The following is a 24,690-nucleotide window of genomic DNA, read 5'->3' on the forward strand; positions in this document are numbered from 1 at the left end:
TCAAAGATCAAGTGGGGTATCGGAGAATGGGGGTCCTTTCAGAAGAAGGTTGGACAATAGGAGAGGGAGTACTGCACGTGAATAACTTGAATGCGGGGTTATGTTTTAAAATCACAAATACTGGAACTCAAACTTGTTAGAAGAGACAGTGGTTTATCTCAGCCCAGCCCAGCCCAATGATGAAAGGCAGCCGCGGTGAGTTCTCCCTGATGCGAGGACAGAGATTCTTTGCCTGATTAAGCCGGTCTCAAACAAACCCGTCGAAAGGCTCAAAAAAAGTGAGAGAGAGAGAGAGAGAGAGAGAGTTAACCCCAAGTCCCGCCCCCACCAGTCGCTGATTCGCCGCTACACCTGAGAAGCGAACTTCTGATTCGCTGAAGCCACGTCAGTCACACGCATCCTCTGGCCCCATCCTGCTCAATGAGGTCATAAATTAATGTAGAACTCAGAGGAGGGTAGGGTGACTGACAGGGTGTTTCCTGTTTTTATATTTGACGCCATTTTGTTGCTTAAATCATCAACACAGAGTGTATTTGCTAGCAGCGGTGAGAGTGCTTGCAAAGAGAAGTTTGTTCTGATGTAGTTTGAAGCTGGTGCGGGCAGCGAGGGGGGCTCCCACCGGCTTTCCAACTCCTTTTCTCTTTGTTCACCCCCCCCTCTCTCTCTCTCTCTCTACAGTCCCCTGCACTTGGAGGGGGTGGTCTCCAGGGGATGAGCTCCGTACCTGGTGTCTGCCCCGCCAGCCCCTCTCCTTGCTCGGGATCAGGGCTGAACAGCCCCTGTCCGTCAAGCTGCGGGGGCACCTCGTTCACAATCCAGTTAGGGCTCACCAGGGAATCAGTGCTGCTCCCAATCAGCACGGACAACAGTTTGGCTAGAGTCAAAGAGCTTGCTTGCTCCATCGTGGACCAGAAGGTAAGACCGCCTGTATTGGCTTAGCCTTGACAGTAAAGTTTGATGCGTCTAAACCGGACGTTGTATTGAAATGCAGGGATTTGTCAGGGTGGACAAAAAGTTTTGCGTGTGACTTTCAGAAAAGTTTCTGGTTTGTGTAATTTACTCCCCAGAAAAGTGTTTTGGGATCTTGTTTTGCTCCGGCGGGTTGTTTGAACGCAGTCTGTCCTCATGAGCTTGTTACGGAAGGTTTGATCTTGCATCTACTTTCAATCCGTTCCTGTCACTCGGTAACACAAAGGACGATGTGTGTAAACTGTGTGTACGCCGTTTGTTTGTGTGTTGGTTACAACCAGATTTTCCATGTTCGGCTACTTATGTGCGATTACGTTAAATTCAGCTCGTTTAGGATTAGGATTCGCAACGATAGGTGCACCAGCCAGTCCTGATGAAGGGTCTCGGCCCGAAACGTCGGCTGGTTATTCCTCCCCGTAGATGCTGCCTGACCTGCTGAGTTCCCCCCAGCAGTTTGAGAGTGTTACTCGGAAAAATCTCGCCCCGTCAACGCCGAGGAATCGGGGATCTTGATGCTCTCCAGTATAATCCATTTTTTTAAAAAAGTATCTTTGCTTGAAATCTGCTTAAAAGGATATTTCAATGCCGGTGAGCTTTTCGCGCTCTTCTCTGGATTGATGGTGCGAGTTGAGAAGTTGCATTTTCAGTCAGTGCAAGGGTTAATCCTGAGTGGGACGGGAAGTTGGAGACAGAATCAATTAAAACCCAGAATGTGGGTCCGTGAGGTGAATGGTTACGTGGGCGCCCATTCCGCGTCGGTTTTGGGCTGAAGATTTGAACCCTCTATGCTGATTTTTAGATGGATGTAAAAATCCATTGAAGCTTTGTGTTATGTTCTGAAGTACGGTGCTTGCAAAGGGGGTGACAGGAGCAGATCGAACAGTAACTTTAGAAAGGGAATGCCGGGGGGCGGGGGGCGAATCCCGGCGCAGTCCTGGCCTCCAGTGCGTGGGTTTTCCCCCGGGATCCCCGGTTCCTCCCACAGCCCAAAGACCACCGAGTAGATTCAGATGCCGTTGTACCCTGTTTGGATAATTCGGGGGATTGGTGGGCGGGAAGGGCCTACAGCGCGCTGTACCGCTAAAAAAAAACCTCGAAAGATAACTTAAGGCGCACAATAGTAACAAATTCCATCAGATCTTCCAAAGAGTACACGCAGATCCTTTTAACGTAAGAAAACTAACACAGGCGGGAGACGCTGGAAGTCCGGGCCAGCACACACCAAATGCTGGAGGAAGCTGCAGCGGGTCTGTCACGCAAGGTCTCGGCCCAAACCTTCACCAGGATCAGGTGCTGAGCTTGGACAGTAGAGATGACGGGCAGGACGGTTGAGAGCCCCGCCTGTGGGATGCAGGAAGGCCCTGATGACTACAACTGCGAGAAATGCATCCAGCTGCAGCTTCTAACAATCGGCAGTAAGGAGCTGTAGCGGGAACTGGATGAACTGCGGATCATTCGGGAGGCTGAGGGGGTGATAGATAGGTTAGACCCAAGGTCCGGGACACAGGAGACTGGGTGGCAGCCAGCAAGGGGAAGGGGTTAAGGAACCAGTGCAGAGTGCCCCTGTGGCCAACCCCCTTCTCCATCCCCGTGGATACTGTCAGGGGTGGGGTGACCTGACAGAGGGAAGTCACAGTGGTGGGGTCTCTGGCACCGAGTCTGCCTCTGTGACTCAGAAGGGAAGAGGCACGCTGTGGCGGCAGTGGACTCGTTAGTTAGGGGAACGGACGGGAGGTTCTGTGGCCCAGGACGAGATTCCCGGATGGTATGTTGCCATGACCTGGGACATCTCCAATCAAATCCTCAGCATCCTCAAGTGCGAGGGTGAAGAGCCAGAGGTTGTGGACGTGGGGAGAACGAGTGACGAGGTTCTGCATGGGGAGTTCATGGAGTTAGGTGCTAAGTTGAAGGACAGGACCTCCAGGGTTGTGATCTCAGGGTTGCTACCTGTGCCATGTGCCAGTGAGGCCAGAACTAGGAAGATTATACAGTTCAATACGTGGCTAGGGAGTTGGTGTGGGGGGGTGGGGGGGAAGAGCATAAGATTTTTGGATCATTGGGCTCTCTTCCAGGGAAGGTGGGACCTGTACAGAAGGGATGGTTTGCAGGAGACTAATATCCTAGCGGGAAGGTTTGTTAATGCCGCACGGTGGGGTTTAAAGCAGAGTTGCAGGGGGATGGGGGCCAGGGTGCCAGAACAGTTAGTGGAGAGGCTGTGGAGGCAGATGTTGGTAAGACCTCAGACAAAGTCGGAAATCAAAAGGTCGAGCATGGTGCGACTAGCGTCCTGAGCTGCGAATATTTCAATGCAAGAAGCATCATAGGAAAGGCAGGCGAACTCAGGGCATGGATCAACACCTGGACGTGACATTGTAGACATTAGTGAGATTTAGTTGTAGAGGGGGTAGGACTGGCAGCTCGGTATTCCGGGGTTCTGTTGTTTTAGACGTGAACGAGAGGGAGAGATTGAAGGAGGAGGGGTGGCGTCACTAGTTCAGGGAAAATGTCACGGCAGTGCTCGGTCAGGACGGACTGGAGAACTCAACTAGTGAGATGTTATGGGTGGAAGTGAGAAGAAAGGAAAAATATAATCACATTAATGGGGCTATGTCACAGACCATCCAAAAGTCCTAGGGATTTAGAGAAAAAATTATAAAGAGCTCACAGACTGTTGCAAGAAGCATAAGGTTGTTATAGTAGGTGGTTTTAACTTTCTATATATTGACTGGGACTCCCATACGGTAAAAGGGCTAGAAGGATAGAGTTTGTTAAATGTGTTCAGGAAAGTTTCCTTCATCAGTGTGTAGAAGTCCCAACGAGCGAGCGTGTGTTGCTGCACCTGCTATTGGGGAATGAGACAGGGCAGGTGACAGAAGCTTGTGTGGGCAAACACTTTGCACCTAGTGATCACAATACCATTAGTTTCAAAATAAATTTGCAAAAGATATGTCTGGATTGTGGGTTGAGATTCTAAATGGGAGAAATGCCAATTTTGATGTTATCTGAAATAATTTGGCAGGTGTGGTTTGGGACAGGCTTGTTTTCTGGCAAAGGTGTGCTTGGTAAGCAGGAGGCCTTAAAAAAACAAAATTTTGAGAGTACAAAACTTTACCTGTCTGTCAGAATAAAAGGTAAAGACAACAGGTGTAGGGAACTTTGGTTTTCAAGAGAAACTGAAGCCTTGGTTAAGAGTAAAAGGGAGTGAATACCAGGTATGGGCAGGTAGGGACAAATGAGGTGCTTATGGAGGATAAGAAATTCAAGAGAACACTTAAAGATATCAGGAAGACTGAAAGAAGGCATGAAGTTGCTCTGGCAGACAAGGTGAAGGAGAATGCTAAGGGATTCTACAGATATGTTAAGAGCAAAAGGATTGCAAGGGACAAAATTGGTCCTCTGGAAGATCAGAATGTGTGGAGCCAAAACAGATGGGGAGATCTCCAGGTGAATTCTTTGCATCTGTATTTACTCAGGAGCTGGACACAGAGTCTTTAGAAGTGAAGCAAAGTGGCATCAACTCCATGGACCCTGTACGGATCACAGAGGAGGAGCTGTTTGCCATCTTAAGGCAAATCAGAGTGGATGATGAGGGCCTGATGAGGTGTTCCCTCAGACCCTACGGGAGGCAAGTGCAGAAATTGCCGAGGCCCTAGCAGAGATGCTTAAGTCACGGGAGAGATACCAGTGATTGGAGGATAGCCAATGTTCTGCTGTTTAAAAAAGGCACTAAACGTAAGCCAGGTAATTATAGCCCAGTGAGCCTGACAGCAGTAGGCCGAGGAAAGTCCATCTCCCACCCCCCATCCTCATCACATTCTACAGGGGTTGTATTGAGAGCACCCTGAGCAGCTGCATCACTGCCTGGTTCGGAAATTGCACCGTCTTGGATTGCAAGACTCTGCAGCGGATAGTGAGGTCAGCTGAGAAGATCATTGGGGTCTCTCTTCCCACCATCACAGACATTTACACTACACGCTGCATCCGCAAAGCAAACAGCATTATGAAAGACCCCACGCACCCCTCATACAAACTGTTCTCCTTCCTGCCATCTGGGAAAAGGCTCCAAAGCATTCGGGCTCTCACCACCAGACTATGTAACAGTTTCTTCCCTCAAGCTATCAGACTCCTCAATACCCAGAGCCTGGACTGACACCTTACTGCCCTATTGTCTTGTTTATTATTTATTGTAATGCCTGCACTGTTTCTGTGCACTTTATGCAGTCCAGGGTAGGTCTGTAGTCTAGTGTAGTTTTTTTCTCTCTGTGCTGTTCTTTTACGTAGTTCAGTCTAGTTTTTGTACTGTGTCATGTAACACCATGGTCCTGAAAAAACGTCATTTTTACTATGTACTGTACCAGCAATTATGGTCGAAATGACAATAAAAGTGACTTGAAAGTAACTGGAAGGTACGTGAGTACTTGAATAGACATGGACTGATTAAGGATAGTCAGCGTGGATTTGTGCATGGTAGGTCAAGTCTAACCAATCTTGTAGAGTGTTTCGAGGAAGTTACCAGGAAAGTGGATGAGGGCAAGGCAGAGGATGTTGTCGACATGGGCTTCAGTAAGGCATCTGACATGGGAGGCTGGTCAAGAAGGTTCAGTTGCTCGGCATTCGGGGTGAGGTAGTAAATTGGATTGGACATTGGCTTTGTGGGAGAAGCCTGAGAGTGGTGGTAGAGGGTTGCCTCTCTGACTGGAGGCCTGGGACTAGTGGGGTGCCGCGGGGATCGGTGCTGGGTCCCTCGTTGTTTGTCATTTATATGATAACAGTGTTAACTTGATCAGCAAATTTGCAGATGACACCAAGATTGAGGGTGTAGTGGACAATGTAGAAGGCTAGCGTGGCTTGTGGAGGACCAAGGAATGGCAGATGGAGTTTAATGCAGACATGTGCGAGATTTTGCACTTCAGTAGGACCACGCAGGGTAGGTCTTAGTCTTACACAGTGAACGGTAGGACACTAAGTGCGGTGGGACAAAGGGATTGGGGAATACAGCTGCATAATTCATTGAAAGTGGCGTCACAGGTAGACAGGGTCATAAAGAAAGCATTTGGCAACTTGGCCTTCGTAAATCAAAGTATTGAGTACAGGAGTTGGGATGTTATGTTGAAGTTGTGTAAGACATTGGTGAGGCCTAATTTGGAGTGTTGCATGCAGTTTTGGTCACCAACCTACAGGAAGGATGTAAACTAGTTTGAAGGAATACCGAGAAAATTGACAAGGATATTGCCAAGTCGGAGAGCCTGAGTTATAAGGGAAGACTGAATAGGCTGGGACTGTATTCTGTAGAATGTAGAAGATTGAGGGGGGATTTGATAGAAGTATACAAAATTATGAGTGGTATAGATCGGGTAAATGCAAGCAGGCTTTTTCCACTGAGGTTGGGTGGGACTGCAACCGGAGGTCATGGGTTAAGGGTGAAAGGTGAAAAGTTTAAGGGGAACATGAGGGGAAACCTCTTCACTCAGAGGGTGGTGAGAGTGTGGAACGGGCTGCCAGCACAAATGGTGTATGTTTGCACAATCTCAATGTTTAAGAGAAGTTTGGATAGGTACATGGACGGTAGGGGTAAGAAGGGGAGAGGTCCCGGTGCAGGATGATGGGAGTAGGCAGTTGAAATGGTGTGGCGTGGACTAGATGGGCTGAAGAGCCTGTTTCTGTGCTGTATTTCTCTCTATATCACCGGTATGTGTTGTGAAATTCGCCGTTTTGCGGCAGCAGTGTATTGCGATACTGAATAAGTATATATAGTGTGTGTGTGTGTATGCAAATGATAGTGAGGTCGTGTTCATGGGTTCAGTATCCATTCAGAAATCTGATGGTCGGGGGGAAGAAGCTGTTCCTGAGGCATTGAGTGTGTGCCTCCTCCCCGATGGTAGCAGTGAGAAGAGGACATGCCCTGGGTGATGTTGGTCCTCAATGAGGCATCGCTCCTTGAGGATGTCCTGGATACTTCGGAAGATAGTGCCTATGATGGAGCTGTCTGAATTTGCAACTTTCTGCAGCATCTTTTGATCGTGTGCGGTAGTCCCCTCACCCAACCCATACCAGACGCCCATCCATAGATACCATCCATTGATATCCCTCCAGCACTTTGTATATTTTACTTAAGAAAAATGAAAAAGTACCTTTATCTTGCTTTTTATCAGTGCTTTCTCCTTTAAGGCACATCTATGTGTGTGGCATTGTAGCACCTGGCAGTTGCTTTAAAAGTTGTTGATGGTGAGAACTATAACGATGAGAACTGGTTTTAGTTTGGTCTCACCGGTTCTCTACGCCAACACGGATTTTTACTATTCTCACCACAAAGTTCAACAACAGCTTCTTCCCCACTGCCTGCAGGTCCTTGAACCAGCCTAGAGAGTCTGAGGTTGTGTCGGTGAACCGTGGCGATGCGTTGCGGGCAGCTTACAAAACTTCTAGTTAGACTTCTTCTAAACTTTTTGCACGTTGGTTGTTTGTCCTGCCGGGTGCAGTATTTCATCGATTCCTGTGTGTTCCTTGTATTTACTGCGAATGTCCAGCAGGAAATGAACTGCATGGTTGTATATGGTGATGTATATGTACTTTGATCATAAATTCATTTTAAACTTTGACCTGTAAAACCCCTAACACCACCTTGGGCTATATTCCTTTTTCTTCTTTCCTCAACTTGCACGAGTGTCATTATGCTTAATACTTTATTAACATAGAACACTAGGGCACAGTACAGGCCCTTCAGCCCACAATGTTGTGCCATCTTTTTAACCTACTGTAGAATCAGTCTAACCCTTCTCACTTATATCGTGGTGGTAGTTGCCCATCGTGTCCAACGATGACAGGAAACCTGTGCGGGAGACTTTTAGAATTTGGAAGAGCCATTGTCCTGGGGCAGTTCCACTCTCCTCGAGCTCAGGAGTTCGGGTCCAGTGGTACGAACAAACATCACAAACTGGGGTTTTCCATGGTTGCCGTGGATGCCCATGACATCTCCTGTCCTTGTCACGCCCTTCGCTGTCCACGGAGCGTTACAGATCCACCTTCCCGGCTGTTGGATCTCGCTGTAGATCCCATCCGCCCAGTCCGCCGGAGCTGACTTCTCATGTTGGAGACTGGCACGTCCCCATCTCACCCGGGGGTATGAGGCCGCCGGCTACCCTCACCCGGCTTAGCCCGCCTGTCGAAGCGCTGTACAGGGATGTGGCCGCTGTCGCATGCGAACAGCCACTGGGAGCCTCAGGTGAGAGCTGAGAGTCCGGTGGGGACCAAAAGTGAGTGAATGGACACAACAAGTCCCCCTCAGTAGAAGTGCTGCCCCTCCTAGGACACCTCATACACCCCACTATCATAGCCCTCAGTTAGGAATTTCTTAACCACCATCACTGGCAGGACAGTGCGCCCACCACTCTGTGCTTAAAAAAAAAATTAAATCTTAAGAAGTCTACCCTTAACATCCCCTTATAATTTTCAACAATCACTTTGAAATTGTACTCCCTTACTTCAGATATTTCCTGGGGAGGGGAAGGACTCTGGATGTCCAGTCTATCAACCTGTCTTGTCATCTCGTAATTTAAATGAGGAGTTTGACGAGATTTGGTATGTCATATAAAACACTTGCAAGTTTCTGCCGATGTACTATGGAGAGCATTCAAACTGGCTGCATCACTGTCTGGTATGGGGGAGGAGTAGACAGGGTTGAAATAAGCTGCAGAGAGTTGTAAACTCAGTCAGCTCCATCTTGGGCACCAGCCTCTGCGGTATCCAGGGCATCTTCAAGGAGCCGTGTGTCAAAAAGGCGGCCTCCATCATTAAGGACCCCCACCACCCAGGTCATGCCTTGTTCTCATTGCTACCATCAGGGAGGAGGTACAGGAACCTGAAGACACACACTCAGCGATTCAGGAACAGCTTCTTCCCCTCTGCCATCTGACTTCTGAACGGACATTGAACCCATGAACACTGCCTCACAACTTTTTCATTTCTGTTTTTGCACTACTTATTTAATTTAACTATTTATATATTAATAACTGTAATTTAGTGTGTTTCATTTCTATTATTATGTATATAGTTGGCTGGTGGTGTAGTGGGATCAGCAGTGAATTTTGAGGCAAGTGGTCCCAGGTTCAAATCCAGCTGGCTCCTTGTTTGCTTTCCGCCTCTGCTGGGTTGTATGTTGAGCAAGCAACTTGGCCTCATCTTTTTTTTTTAAAACAGACAAAATGCTAAAGAAATGGCAACGCTGTTGCCTAATGCACAGAAAGGGACAACACATTATTATATATTGTGTTGTACTTTTGCAAAGTTAACAAATTTCACAATGTTGGCCAGTGGTATAACACCTGATTCTGATTCAGTCTCCGTTTATCACTTTTGTAATGTACTGTGGTGCTGCTGCTGCTGAAATCGAAATTTCACGGCATTTGTACCCTGGGTGTGCATGCTGGGGCAATCAACCCGATCTTCAACAAGTTTGGAACTACGAGGAATCTGAAAGGTATTGGCAGTGATCTTGAATGTTATAATGAAAGTGAAGATTTGGAGGAAGCAATCGTGAAAAACATTGCGTCGAAACGCCAAGGTTGGAGATGAGAAGACAAGGAAAGCGATGAAGATGACACATCTGAACTTGGGGAAGTGACTACACAGATTGCCAGGAAACGTATCGTTGGATTACAAGACTGCTTCATTCAGGAAGGCAATCAAGGCAGTAACTTATCTGCACTAGGTGTCTGTGCTGATTTTGTTCTTTTACAGTCAAACAAAAGAACACGGCAGCATAAACTGGGTGAATTCCTCAGTGGATAACTATTAGGAACTAATACACAGTTTTGTAGTACTGTCTTGGCAGTGGTAATGTTCTAATTTGTTCTGTATTTCACTTAAATTCATAATCTGTTAGTTTGAATTTTTTTAAAGATTTGGCTAATTGGCGCAGCTAGTTAATTGGGACAAAATGTTTCAGTCCCGATGTTTCCCAATTATCTGGAATCCACTGTGATCCTCATCAACATCGTTGTGTGTCGTGCCAAATGACGTGGGCAATCACGGTCTCATGACCATAATTGTTCTTGGCAAATGGAAGTGGATGGCCGTTGCCTTCTTCTGGGCAGTGTCTTTACAAGATGGGTGACCCCAGCCATTATCAATACTCTTCAGAGATTGTCTGCCTGGCGTCAGTGGTCACATAATCAGGACTTGTGATCTGCACCGGCTGCTCGTACGACCATCCACCACCTGCCCCCGTGGCTTCACATGACCCTGATCGGGGGCTCAGTAGGTGCTACACCTTGTCCAGGGGTGACCTGCAGGCCAGCAGAGGGAAGGAGCGCCTTACACCTCCTTTGGTAAAGACATATCTCCAGCCTGCTAACATGAGGAAATCTGCAGATGCTGGAAATTCAAATAACACACACAAAATGCTGGTGGAACACAGCAGGCCAGGCAACATCTATGAGGAGAAGCACTGTCGACATTTCGGGTCCTGACGAAGGGTCTCTACCAGCATTTTGTGTGCGTCGTTTGAATCTCCAGCCTGCTACTGTGTTATATAAGTAATAGAGCTTGTAGACAAGGTCCCATAAAGAAAACTAGAAAATGTTATTTTAAAAAACCAGCAGGAAAGGCAGTAAATGTGGAAAGAGGAACCGTGATTATTTGAAATCAGGAACGTGATTTCAGGTTTCCACATTATTTCAGAGTCCCAGCGTGGGTGGAGATTTTCCTTTGTTTCTTTTAGAAGACGGTGGTGTAAGTGCCCCTATTGGGATTGTTATTCGAAAGAAAGGTGTTGGCTGTGATAACCGAAGAGCTCTTTTATCCTTGCTGATGTGAATTTCTGTTGAACAACTCGTTTGAAACGGATGCCCGCGAGAGAAATGTACTCTCGCATTTATTTATGCCAGTTCCAACATCTGCAAGACTCATCCTGTTTTTGAAAATGGTAACGAGAAAAAAAAATTAAAGACTATTTTATGTCATCTATTTTGGGGTTGGCCTGTTGAGAGTTAAACATTGGCGGCAATACTGGGGGAGCTTCGATTCATAAACGCAGGAGATTCTGCAGATGCTGGAAATCCAGAGCCACACGCACACGCACACAATGCTGGAGGAACTCAGCAGGTCAGGCAGCATCTATGGAGAGGAATAAACAGTCTATGTCTTGGGCTGAGAGGACTGGCCAGTCATCAGTCCTGATGAAGGGTCTCTGCCCAAAACGTTGACTCTCTGGTAGATGCTGTCCGGTCTGTTGAGATCCTCTGGCATCCTGTGTGTGTTATACTGGTGGAGCTCCCCGCTTTTCTCTGAAGTAGCTCTACAAGGACATAGGGAATGTAAGGTTTAAAATCCATAAGTAAGCTTGAAAGAAGATAGAGAAAATTTACAAGGATGTTGCTGGGTCTGGAGGACCTGAGTTTCAGGAAAGTTTAGAACTTTATTCCTTGGAACAGAGAAGATTAAGGGGAGATTTGATAGAGGTGTACGAAATTGTGAGGGGTATAGGTAGGGTAAATGCAAGAAGGCTTTCTTCACTCGTGTTGGTTGGGTCTACAACCGGAGGTCACGGGTTAAGGGTGAAAGGTTTAAAGGGAATGTGAGAGGAAGCTGCTTCACTCAGGGTGGTGAGAGCGTGGAATGAGCTGCCAGTGGAAGTGGCACATGTGAGCTCGACTTTAACGTTTAAGAGAAGTTTGGATAGGTACGTGGGTGGGAGTGGTATGCAGAGCTGTGGTCCAGGTGCAGGTCAATGAGAGTAGTCAATTCAAATGGTTCAACTTGGATTAGATGGACCAAAGGGCCTGTTTCTGTGCTGCACTTTTCTTTGACTCTAAATGGGATCTCTGGTACATCATTCCTTTGAACTTGCTTCCAAATCTCTGGAGTGGATTTTAACTATGTTTGTTGTAAATGGCAAGAGTTAAATCCAGGATACGCCATTCGACTGAAAAGAATTTAGGGAACAGGTGTCTTTGTCCAGTCTTAGCACTTTTCTGTTGATGAAGTTTCCTTGCTTCCAGCTCTGGTACAAATGGGGTGGCAGGGTGGAGATACGTCTCTATCAAAGGAGGCGTAAGTCACTCCGTCCCTCCGCTAGCCTGCAGGTCACCCTCGGGCAAGGAGTAACATCTGTTTAGCCCCACGATCAGGGTCACATGAAGCCACGGGAGCAGGTGGTGGATGGTCGTATGAGCAGCCGGTGCAGATCACAAGTCCTGGTTACGTGACCACTGACGCCAGGCAGACAATCTCTGAAGAGTATTGATAATGGCTGGGGGGGTCACCCGTCTTGTAAAGACACTGCCCAGAAGAAGGCAATGGCAAACCACTTCTGTAGTAAAATTTGTCAAGAACAATCATGGTAATGGAAAAACCATAATTGCCCATGCCTTATGACACGGCACACAATGGACAAACAAGCAAATACTTACTGGTCATTGCCCTGGCTGTGATGTTTAAACTGATCAGAACTCAGGTCACAAAGTAAATCCAGGTTCAGCACAGCATTGTGGGCTGAAGGGCCTGTATTGTGCTGTAGGTGTTTCTATAATTTTGTAAACCTCTATCAAATCTCCTCTTAATCTTCTACATTCCAACCTGTTCAATCTTTCCTTATAACTCGGGTCCTCCAGACCTGGCAACATCCTTGTAAATTTTCTCTGTACTCCTTCAACCTTATGTACATCTTTATTTATACTTGTTCTTTTTTTTCGTATTATTGTGTTCTTTATCTTATTGTGTTTTTGTTTTGTGCTGCTTGGGATCTGGAGTAACAACTTGTCCTCGTTTACAGTTGTGTGTTGGAAATATTATCCTGAATTCTTAGCTGATTTGTAAAATTTCAGCAACTACTAGCACAGAGACAAGGAGCCAAATATCCTCCTCTGGAGTGCCGTGTTTCTTTGTTTCTTGGAGTCGTAATAGGGAGATATGTGCATGTGAACTTCAACCTCCTGTGTTCGTACAGACGCTGAGCTGAAAGGGAGTGAGTGTGACTGACGGATGTGTGCACTGGGTGCTGCCTTGTATACGTTTACTGAGTAAACACACATGTTTCCATGTTGTGTGAGAGTGTATGTAAGGCATTTTCAACAGAAACGAGCCACGTGGCTTCAAAAAGACAGAGCAGGGCTAGTGTTTAATCTGAGTCAGTTAATTCGCGGACGCTGCAGAAGAGAGAGCAGTACTTCGCAACGTCCCAAAGTGTTCAACGGCCAATAAACTGCTCTGTGAGAAAGCATTAAAAATTAGTCACATCTGTTTGCCACATGTATACGGAGTAATCAAAACAGACAGAGAAACTCTTGGCTTGCTTCAACAACCAGCACAGTCCGAATGTGTGCTGCCTCGCCAACCTTCTGGTGCCAGCGTTGCATGTCCACAACTTAAAGCAAGCCAAACCCACACGTCTTTGGGATGTGGGAGGAAACCGGAGCACCCGGAGGAAATCCACGGGGAAAACGTGCAAGTTCCTTTCAGAGAACGGCGTCAGCTGATCCCGGGTTACTGGCGCTGTAAACCGTTAACGTTGCTGTGACGGGGGGGGGGGGGTAATTTTAAGGTGATCGGTGGACAATATGGGGGGGGGGACGTCAGAGGTAAGTTTGTTTTACAGAGTGGGGGGTGGTGGTGGTAGAGGCAGATTCATTAGGGGCATTTAAGAAACTCTTAGAGAGGCACATGGTTGATAGCAAAACGGAGGCTCTGTGGGAAGGAAGGGTTAGATTGAACTTAGAGTAGGTTAAAAGGTTAGCACATATTTTGCACCAAAGGTCCTGTATTATAGGGTAATATGTATTTATGTTCTAACCATTATGCCACCATGAAATCTGTAGTGTCATTAGGAAAAGTCAAGTCACTTTTTATTGTCATTTTGACCATAATTGCTGGTACCGTACACAGTAAAAACGAGACAACGTTTTTCAGGACCTTGGTGCTACATGAAACAGTACAAAAACTAGACTGAACTATGTAAAAGAACAGCACAGAGAGAAAAAAACTACACTAGACTACAGACCTACCCAGGACTGCATAAAGTGCACAAAACATTACAATAAATAATAAACAGGACAATAGGGCAATAGGGAGTCAGTCCAGACTCTGGGTATTGAGGAGTCTGATAGGTTGGGGGAAGAAACTGTTACATAATCTGGTTGTGAGAGCCCGAATGCTTCGGTGCCTTTTCCCAGACGGCAGGAGGGAGAAGAGATTGTATGAGGGGTGCGTGGGGTCCTGTTTGCTTTGCGGATGCAGCGTGTAGTGTAAATGTCCGAAAAGACTGCAAGCTGCCAAAAGAAAAGCAAAATCCCCGTTGACACCTGTTTACCTCTGACCCATGACCTGAGGCGAAGGAGATAATTGAGATCCTCTAGGCCAGGCACTGGGAGCTCTACCCCATTTTCTACTAGCAAGCTCCTCAAAAGAAAAGCACCATTCCCTTCGATACCTCTGACCCATGACCATCCAGGCAGAGGAGATCCTCGAGGCCAAGCAGTGGGAGCTCATTCTCTCTATCTACATGCAGTTGTCTCCTGCCCCACTTGTAGAAGAGTCTGTGGTTCCCACCGAGGCCTAATCAACCACCTCAGAACAGAAACAGGGTGAAAGTGTTTCTTTTTAGTTTCAAAAATACACTGTCATAGAGTCATAGTTATACAGTGTGGAAAGAGGCCGCTCTGTTTCTGTACCAACCTGAGTCAGTCCCAGTTGCCTGCCTAGTTCGAAGCCCAGCAATGTGGATGTGTGACAAAAGACCACGAGAAACAGGAGCAAAATTAGGACACCTGGCCCATCGAGTCTGCTCCGCCATTTAACCATAGCTAATCCTTTTTTCTCTCTCTCCTTCTCAACCACAGTTCCCAGCCTTCTCCCCCGTAACCTTTGATGCCATGTCCAATCAAGAACCTATCAAGCTCTGTGTCAAATACACCCAATGACCTCACCTCCACAGCTGCCAGTGGCAACAAGTTCCACAAATTCACCACCCTCTGGCTAAAGGGATTTCCCTGTGGCTGTCTAGCGTGGTGGATACAGCCAGGGAGGATAAGGGCCAGTGCTCCCCCCACTTTCCCTGCAGGTTGCAGGTTCCCCAGGGCAGGAGTGGCCTGGATTCCCACGTCCCGTCATCAGCCTCCAAAGTTTGAGGCCTGGAGTTTGTGGTCCCATCGTCTCGTCCCGGAGTCAGTACCAAAGAACGAACCCAAAGCTGGGAAGTCCTGAGGCAAGCCTCTGAGTCCATTGGGGACGTTGAAGGCCTGGTGACTCCAATGGAGGCTGGAGGCCTAGCGTTGATGTTGACAGTGAGGTGGTTTGATTAAGTGTACTAAACTTTGACAAGTTGAGGTGTGGTAAAAATGAGGAAAACCCATTCCCATTATTGGAAAGTTCGAAGACTGGAGCCCATGTTGATGAAGTATCGAGGGTTGACTTGAGGAACCTCCAATGTCACTGGTTATGGCTTTGTTGAGAACATTGCGGCGTTCAGAGACAAATTGGATTAAAGTTCGGTAGAGCTGCAGGGAATGAGAAAGATTGCACTACAAAGGAACAGCATAATCTTGATTTGCCAGATGTGTCTACGTGTGTTAGGAATTTGCTGTGGCGTCTTGGTCAGGTACGGCTTGCAACAAAAACAACAAGATTCAACGGTTATAAAAAAAATTGTACAAAAATAAAGCTAGAAGTAGGGATATGGAATAAAATGTACATAAATAAATGGCATAATGTATTTACGGTGTAAACAACATTATAAAAAGTGATAAACACAAGGAAGTTTGGATGCTGGAAATCCAAAGCAAGACACACACAAAATGCTGGATGAATTCAGCAGGTCAGGCAGCATCTGTGCAGATGAATAAGTCGATGCTTCAGGCCGGGACCCTTCTTCAGGACTGGGTGGGGGGGGGGGGGGGAAGATGCCAGGATAAAAAGGTTGAGGGAGGGGAAGGAGGCCGGCGGGGAGGTGATGAGTGAAGCCGGGGTGGGTGGGAAAGGTCAAGGGCTGTAGAGGAAGGAGTCTGATAGGAGAGGAGAGTGGGTCACAGGAGAAAGGGACGGAGAAGGGGCATGATAGGCAGGTGAGAAGAGGCAAGAGGCCAGAGTGGGAAATAGAAGGAGAGGGAATTTGTTTTTAACTGGAAGGACAAATCAGTTTACAGTGCAGTCTGTCTAGGTACCATATCCGATGCAGATGTTGGTGACCATGGTTTTCCATACAGATTTATCCCTCGTTCTTTGGATAGCTTCCATTTCCCCGATGTGTAGCCGCCTGGCTCGGCTTTTGATGTACATAAGCCGAGGTCTTCCTCTAGGTTTGCTCCCCTCGATCTTTCCAGAGAGTGTGAGTTTCTCTAGCTCATCTTTGCACACGATGTGTCCTAGGAATCTGAGTTGCCTTTTGCTCATGTTGTTGGTACGAGTGATTGAACTGCCTGGGCTCTTCTGGGAACCTCTTCATTTGATGTGTGTGTGTGGTCTGTGATATTTGTAACATGCTCCTGTAGAACCATAATTCAGCTGCTTCTGGTCTCTTTTCCATCGCTGGGGAAGTGGTCCAGCATTCGCTTCCATAAGTCAGGATAGAATAAACGTAGCACTGCGGTATTCTGTTTTTAGTGTACATGCTCATCTTTCTGCCTGTTAACATGGTCTTCATTTTCTGGAAAGCTTCTTTCGCCATTCCTATTCCGTATTTGATATCGGTGTCGCACCTGCCGTCACCTGTTATTTGGCTGCCAAGGTATCTGAGTTTGTTGACTTGTTTGATGTTTGCGTTTCCGATCTTGATCACACACTGTGGGGTGTTTGTCTTTCTGGAGGTGACCATGCTTTCTGTCGTCTTGGTGTTGATTGAGAGGCCTCTGAGATTACGTTCTGCTGCCACTATAGTGAGTCATTCTTGAAGTTTTGTTTCCAAGCCAGCCATTAGTACGATGTCATTGGCATATCTGATGTTTTTTTATATTATGGCCTCCAATTGTGAGTCCTTTGATGTCTTTGATACTTCTCAAGATGTTTTCACTATACAGGTTGAATAAGTCAGGTGAAAAGACGCAACCTTGCCTGACTCCTTGCCAGTGCAGTAACTGAGGTAATAGATAGAGAGGGGTGGGGGGGGGGTGAGGGCTAACAAGAATGGTTGATCAGATTATCTGCCTTGGGGAAGGAACTTTAAAGGTGGTGTTGTTTTTGTTTTAATAGCACTTTTTATAAGAGAGCTTTTGAAAAAGGCAGCCAGCAGGGTGGGTCATGTCGCAATGACTCCTCTTGCCTGCTTCGTTGTCCTGGAGACGGATATTCCCGATGGACCTTCTGTCCAGATTCGCTGAACGTGGCACTTCATCTCCGAATCTGCGCTCCCCCCACTTGGGTGATTTTTATCTTGGTAACTGATTTAGAATTTTTATTTTTGATCCACCCAGTGGCCACTTTATTAGGTACACAAGTGGAAATTGGAATGGCCTTCTGCTGCTGGAGCTCATCCACTTCGAGGTTTGACATGTTGTGTTTTCAGAGAAGCTCTTCTGCATCTCTGATCTGTGGTTATTTGAGTTACTGTCGCCTTCCTGTCAGTTTGTACCAGTCTGGCCATTCTCCTCTGACCTACATATATTTGTCCACAGATCTGCTGCTTACTGGATATATATTTTTTGTTTCCCCCCCCCCCCCCCCCCCCCGGGATTCTATAAACTCTAGAGACTGTTGTTTGTGAAAATCCCAGCAGTTTCTGAGGTACTCAATCCACCCTGTCTGGCACCAACGATCATTCCACAGTCAAACTCACTTAGATCGCGTTTCTTCCCCATTCTGATGTTTGGACTGAACAACAGCTGAACCTCTTTCTGAAGGATCTCAGCCCAAAACGTCAACTGTACCCACTTTCCATAGATGCTCCCAAGTTCCTCCAGCGCTTTGTGTGTGTTGCTGAACCTTTTGACCATGTCCGCATGCTTTTCCTATGCGGAGAGATGCTGCCGCATGATTGGCTGATTACATATTTGGATTAATCAGCAGGTGTACCCAATAAGATGGCCGCTGAGCGTGTGTACGTGTGCAAACCTGACATGGAGTTCGGAGCTTGAAGCGGCTCGTGTGTAATTGATGGAGCTAAGGCTCGTGAAAGTCAAGCACCTTTCAAGGCCAACATTAAATTTTATTTCCTGCAGTAGGGGAGCACAATGGATTGACTTGATGAGATGTTGCCTCTAGCAACCGCAGATCACGTGGGAATTGTAAATAGTGTTTGGATGAAAGAGAAATAGGTGTTGAATCTATGGCAGCATAGTCTTGCCCCACCAAACTCTTTGCCTCCTGCCATAACCAAGGCCCTCGGCCCTTCCCACTCTCGATGACACCTCTGAAGCGTCCCCCACCCCCCCTCCAATTTCCTGGCCCCAACCAACTCACCTTCCATCTGTCCTCCTTCCCACGTCAGGATGTTATGAGGGCCTTCACGCTTTGTAACATGGAAGGGGGGGGCACAGTAATATAGTGGTTAGCACAGCAGCTTACAGCACCAGCTGGTACTGATCACCGGCCGGGGGTTCGATTCCCGCCGCCGTCTGTAGGTCCTCCCTGTGACCGCGTGGGTTTCCTGCAAGTGCTCTGGTATCCTCCCACAGTACAGGTTAGGGCTGGTATGTTTTGAGCCTGGCAGCACTTGTGGGCTGCCCCAGCGTGGTAGCATAGTGGCAGGCACAGCGCTATACAGTGCCAGCGACTCGGGTTCAATTCCCACCTCTGCCTGTGAGGTGTTTGTACGTTCTCCCCGTGACTACGTGGTATTTGTAGAGGTGGAAGGCCTCTGTTTTGATGGAGCTGTCCTAACTCCTTCCCTTCTAATTTCTGCCCAGTTCTGAGTTATTTTTCGTGCTATATTTCTTCACGGTATGCGAATGTCACTGGGCATGCCCGCATTTATTGTCTATCAATCATTTATTCTGAAATTAAGGCAAATCGTAAACATAAGAGATTCTGTAGATACTGGAAATCCAGAACAGTGTAGACAAAATGCTGGAGGAACTCAGCAGCATCTCTGCAAATGAATAAACAGTTGACGTTTCGGGCCCAAAAAGTCAACTCTTTATTCATTTCCATCATGCTGCCTGACCCGCAGAGTTCCTTCAGCACTTTGTGTGTGAAATTAAGGTGGTGAAGATCAATCAGATTGCTGCGTGGTCACAAACGGCCCAGCAAGTAAGAACAGGGACCTCCTCGGTGAATACCAAGCCCTCCCCACCACTGAGCACATCCACAGGGAGTGCTGCCGCATCCATCATCAGGGACCCCCACCACCCTGGCCGTGCTCTCCTCTCTCTGCTGTCATCGAGAAGGTGGTACAGGAGCCTCGAGTTCCACACCGTCGGGTTCAGGAACAGTTATTACCCTTCAATCATCAGGCTCCTGAACCAGTGTGGATAACTTCACTCTCCCCAACACTGAACTGATTCCACACATCAGGCTCCTGAACCAATGTGGATAACTTCACTCACCCCAACACTGAACTGATTCCACACATCAGGCTCCTGAACCAGTGTGGATAACTTCACTCACCCCAACACTGAACTGATTCCACACATCAGGCTTCTGAACCAGTGTGGATAACTTCACTCACCCCAACACCGAACTGATTCAACACATCAGGCTCCTGAACCAGTGTGGATAACTTCACTCACCCCAACTCTGAACTGATTCCACACATCAGGCTCCTGAACCAGTGTGGATAACTTCACTCACCCCAACACTGAACTGATTCCACACATCAGGCTCCTGAACCAGTGTGGATAACTTCACTCACCCCAACTCTGAACTGATTCCACACATCAGGCTCCTGAACCAGTGTGGATAACTTCACTCACCCCAACACTGAACTGATTCCACACATCAGGCTCCTGAACCAGTGTGGATAACTTCACTCACCCCAACACTGAACTGATTCCACACATCAGGCTCCTGAACCAGTGTGGATAACTTCACTCACCCCAACACTGAACTGATTCCACACATCAGGCTCCTGAACCAGTGTGGATAACTTCACTCACCCCAACACTGAACTGATTCAACACATCAGGCTCCTGAACCAGTGTGGATAACTTCACTCACCTCAACTCTGAACTGATTCCACACATCAGGCTCCTGAACCAATGTGGATAACTTCACTCACCTCAACTCTGAACTGATTCAACACATCAGGCTCCTGAACCAGTGTGGATAACTTCACTCACCCCAACACTGAACTGATTCCACACATCAGGCTCCTGAACCAGTGTGGATAACTTCACTCACCTCAACACTGAACTGATTCCACACATCAGGCTCCTGAACCAGTGTGGATAACTTCACTCACCTCAACACTGAACTGATTCCACACGTCAGGCTCCTGAACCAGTGTGGATAACTTCACTCACCCCAACTCTGAACTGATTCAACACGTCAGGCTCCTGAACCAGTGAGGATAACTTCACTCACCCCAACACTGAACTGATTCCACACATCAGGCTCCTGAACCAGTGAGGATAACTTCACTCACCCCAACACTGAACTGATTCCACACATCAGGCTCCTGAACCAGTGTGGATAACTTCACTCACCTCAACACTGAACTGATTCCACACATCAGGCTCCTGAACCAGTGTGGATAACTTCACTCACCTCAACACTGAACTGATTCCACACATCAGGCTCCTGAACCAGTGTGGATAACTTCACTCACCTCAACACTGAACTGATTCCACACATCAGGTTCCTGAACCAGTGTGGATAACTTCACTCACCCCGACACTGAACTGATTCAACACATCAGGCTCCTGAACCAGTGTGGATAACTTCACTCACCCCAACACTGAACTGATTCCACACATCAGGCTCCTGAACCAGTGTGGATAACTTCACTCACCCCAACACTGAACCGATCCCAGAACTGTCTACAACTTGTGTTCTCAGTGTTACTTTATCTATTTAGTTTTTGTTGTAGTTGCCCTGTTTGTCTTTTTTTCGCACTGCCTGTTTGTCAGTCTTTGTAGTTTTTCATTGATTCTGTTGTATTTCTTTGTCCCACTGTGAATGCCCGCAAGAAAATGAATCTCAGGGCAGTACATGGTGACATAAAATATAGAAATCTACAGTACACACAGGCCCTTCGGCCCACAATATTGTGCCGACCATGTAACCTACTCTAGAAACTGCCTAGAACTGAGGAGGAGATAGAAAAAAGGATCAGCCATGATTGAATGGCGGAGCAGACTCAATGGGACAGATGGCCTCATTCTGCTCCCATGTCTTATGGTCTTATAGAATCTCCCTACCGTATAGCCCTCTATTTTTCCGAGTTCCATGTACCTGACTAAGAGTCTCTTAAAAGATCCATATTCTGATTCTAAATTCACTTTGGAGTGTGATTTACTTTGAACTTTGAATCTGGTGGGTGGTTGCAATAATTCTGCAGTGTTGCTGTTACTGTACCTTAAATAAATCTGAAATGTTTAAACTGTCCAAGTTGAAATTCACCATCTGCTGCACTTTATTCTGCACTGTTGTTAGGAGCCAAGAGGGAATGTTACAGCTATATAGGACCCCACTTGGAGTACTGTGCTCAGTTCTGGTCGCCTCACTACAGGAAGGATGTGGAAACCATAGAAAGGGTGCAGAGGAGATTTACAAGGATTTTGCCCGGATTGGGGAGCATGCCTTATGAAGACAGATTGAGTGAACTCGGCCTTTTCTCCTTGGAGTGACGGAGGATGAGAGGTGGCCTGATAGAGGTGTGTAAGATGATGAGAGGCATAGATCGTGTGGATAGTCCGAGGCTTTTTCCCAGGGCTGAAATGGCTAATACAAGAGGGCACAAGTTTAAGGTGCTGGGGAGTAGGTACAGAGGAGATGTCAGGGGTAAGTTTTTTACTCAGAGTACGTGGAATGGGCTGCCGGCAACGGCGGTGGAGGCGGATACGATAGGGTCTTTTAAGAGGCTTTTAGATAGGTACATGGAGCTTAGTAAAATAGAGGGCCTTGGGTAGGCTATAATAATTTCTGTGGTAGGGACATGTTTGGCACAACTTTGTGGGCCGAAGGGCCTGTATTGTGCTGTAGGTTTTCTATGTTTCTACGTTTTTGCTTTACCTTGCTCTGGCTCAGTGTAGTGTAATTTATTCGGTCTGTGGAATTAGTATGCAAGACAAACTTCTCACGGTGTCATTGAGCATCACAGCACAGAGACGGGTTCTTCGCCCTCCGAGTCTGTGATGAACTGTAGTCCTCCACACCTCTGCAACTGAACCCATATCCACCTCCCCCCTCCGAGTGAAGTTTCCCATCAAATTCCCCTTAAATATTTCAGTTAGTACTCTCAACCCATGACCTCTGGTTGCAGTCAGAGGAAAAAGCCTGCTTGCATTAACCCTATCTGTACCCCTCAATTTCATACACCTCGATAAGATTTCCTCTTATTCTCCTAGACTCCAGGGAATAAAGTCCTAACCTATTCAACCTTTCCCGATAATTCAGGTCCTCAAGTCCCGGCTACATCCTTGTAAATTTTCTCTGTACTCTTTCCATATCACCATATAACAATTACAACACAGAAACAGGCCATCTCGGCCCTTCTAGTCCGTGCTGAACGCTTACTCTCACCTAATCCCACCGACCCGCACTCAGCCCATAACCCTCCATTCCTTTCCTGTCCATATACCTATCCAATTTTACTTTAAGTGACAATACCGAACCTGCCTCTACCACTTCTACTGGAAGCTCGTTCCACACAGCTACTACTCTCTGAGTAAAGAAATTCCCCCTCGTGCTACCCCTAAACTTTTGCCCCTTAACTCTCAACTCATGTCCTCTTGTTTGAATCTCCCCTACTCTCAATGGAAAAAGCCTATGCACATCAACTCTATCTATCCCCCTCATAATTTTAAATACCTCTATCAAGTCCCCCCTCAACCTTCTATGCTCCAAAGAATAAAGACCTAACTTGTTCAACCTTTTCCCTGTAACTTAGGTGCTGAAACCCAGGTAACATTCTAGTAAATCTTCTCTGTACTTTCTCTATTTTGTTGACATCTTTCCTATAATTCGGTGACCAGAACTGTACACAATACTCCAAATTTGGCCTTACCAATGCCTTGTACAATTTTAACATTACATCCCAACTCCTATACTCAATGCCCTGATTTATAAAGGCCAGCATACCAAAAGCTTTCTTCACCACCCTATCCACATGAGATTCCACCTTCAGGGAACTATGCACCATTATTCCTAGATCACTCTGTTCTACTGCATTCCTCAATGCCCTACCATTTACGCTGTATGTTCTATTTGGATTATTCCTACCAAAATGTAGCACCTCACACTTATCAGCATTAAACTTCATCTGCCATCGTTCAGCCCACTCTTCTAACTGGCCTAAATCTCTCTGCAAGCTTTGAAAACCTACTTCATTATCCACAACGCCACCTACCTTAGTATCATCTGTATACTTACTAATCCAATTTACCACCCCATCATCCAGATCATTAATGTATATGACAAACAACATTGGACCCAGTATAGATCCCGAGGCACACCACTAGTCACCGGCCTCCAACCTGACAAACAGTTATCCACCACTACTCTCTGGCATCTCCCATCCAGCCACTGTTGAATCCATTCAATCTTATTTACACCTTTTCTGTAGGTAGGCGACCAAAATTACCCACAATGCTCCAAATTTGACCTTACCGTCGTCTTAAAAGCTTGTACGTAAGACAATAATCGGCATACGGGTCAAGCGTGCAGTGGGCTGCCAGCAGAGGTGGTGGGCAGGTTCACGGTTGGGAGGGGTATGGAGGGCTGTGGTCCGGGTGCAGCTGGTTGGAACTGGGCAGACTAACTAACAGCTCCGCACAGACAGGATGGGCTGAAGGGTCTGTTTCTATGTCTCGACGGCTGATGAGAGGGCATGTCCTGAACAGTGAGCTTCCTTTGGTGACGAATGCCAGTTTCCAGTCCTTTTGGACTTGACCTTACGGGTGGGGGAAGGTCGTATCCGTGATGGGAAATGGCTCAGTGTATCCTTCCCTCTTGGGAATCGGCCTAGTGTAACAAAGAATACGGAGGGACAGACGAGGAGTAGCCCAGGCAGAGCTCGGGAGGAGGCACTGAAATGGCAACAGAGCCCCCTCTACATGTTAAAATGAAGCAACAATTTTTTTCAGACACTTTTGTAGCCTTCCTACCAGCCCAAAGGCACAAGTCAGAATGCTCTCTGCTTGCAAGTCAAGTCAAGTTGCTTTTTATTGTCGTTTCGACCGTAACCACTGGTACAGTACACAGTAAAAACAAGACAACGTTTTTCAGGACCATGGTGTTACATGAAACAGTACAAAAACTACACTAGACTACAGACCTACCCAGGACTGCATAAAGTGCACAGATCAGTGCAGGCGTTATAATAAATAATAAACAAGACAATAGGCACAGCAGAGGTCAGTAGGTTGGTAGTCTGATGGCTTGGGGGAAAATCTGTTACATAAATAATCAGCTGAATGGCGGTATCTGGGATTCCGTCCGTTTCTGTACTCCCGCCGAGTATTTTGTTGCCACAGATGTAGTCCAATTTAATGTCCATTGGAGAGCAGAATGGATGGGAGAGCCGGCCGGCTAGGACTCGCTTTTTTCCTGGCACGGACTCCTGCCCACTCGCCTCACTTCCCCTTCCACGCACACTGACTAAGACATCCCCAACTCCGGCCACTGGCATCAAGCGACTCC

General features: G+C 47.0%; 1 protein-coding gene across 1 annotated transcript in view; it reads left to right on the forward strand.

The window, feature by feature from the left end:
• Positions 1-450: 450 nt before the first annotated feature.
• The window catches only part of prkd2 (protein kinase D2), a 136,718-nt gene continuing 112,478 nt past the window's right edge, over positions 451-24,690 (forward strand). Inside the window, 1 exon segment of the mRNA XM_073029351.1 lies at positions 451-915. Within this exon segment, the coding sequence (XP_072885452.1) occupies positions 712-915 (204 nt within the window). The 5' untranslated portion in view covers positions 451-711.

The sequence above is a fragment of the Hemitrygon akajei genome, chromosome 25, assembly GCF_048418815.1.
Source record: "Hemitrygon akajei chromosome 25, sHemAka1.3, whole genome shotgun sequence".
NCBI lineage: Eukaryota > Metazoa > Chordata > Chondrichthyes > Myliobatiformes > Dasyatidae > Hemitrygon > Hemitrygon akajei.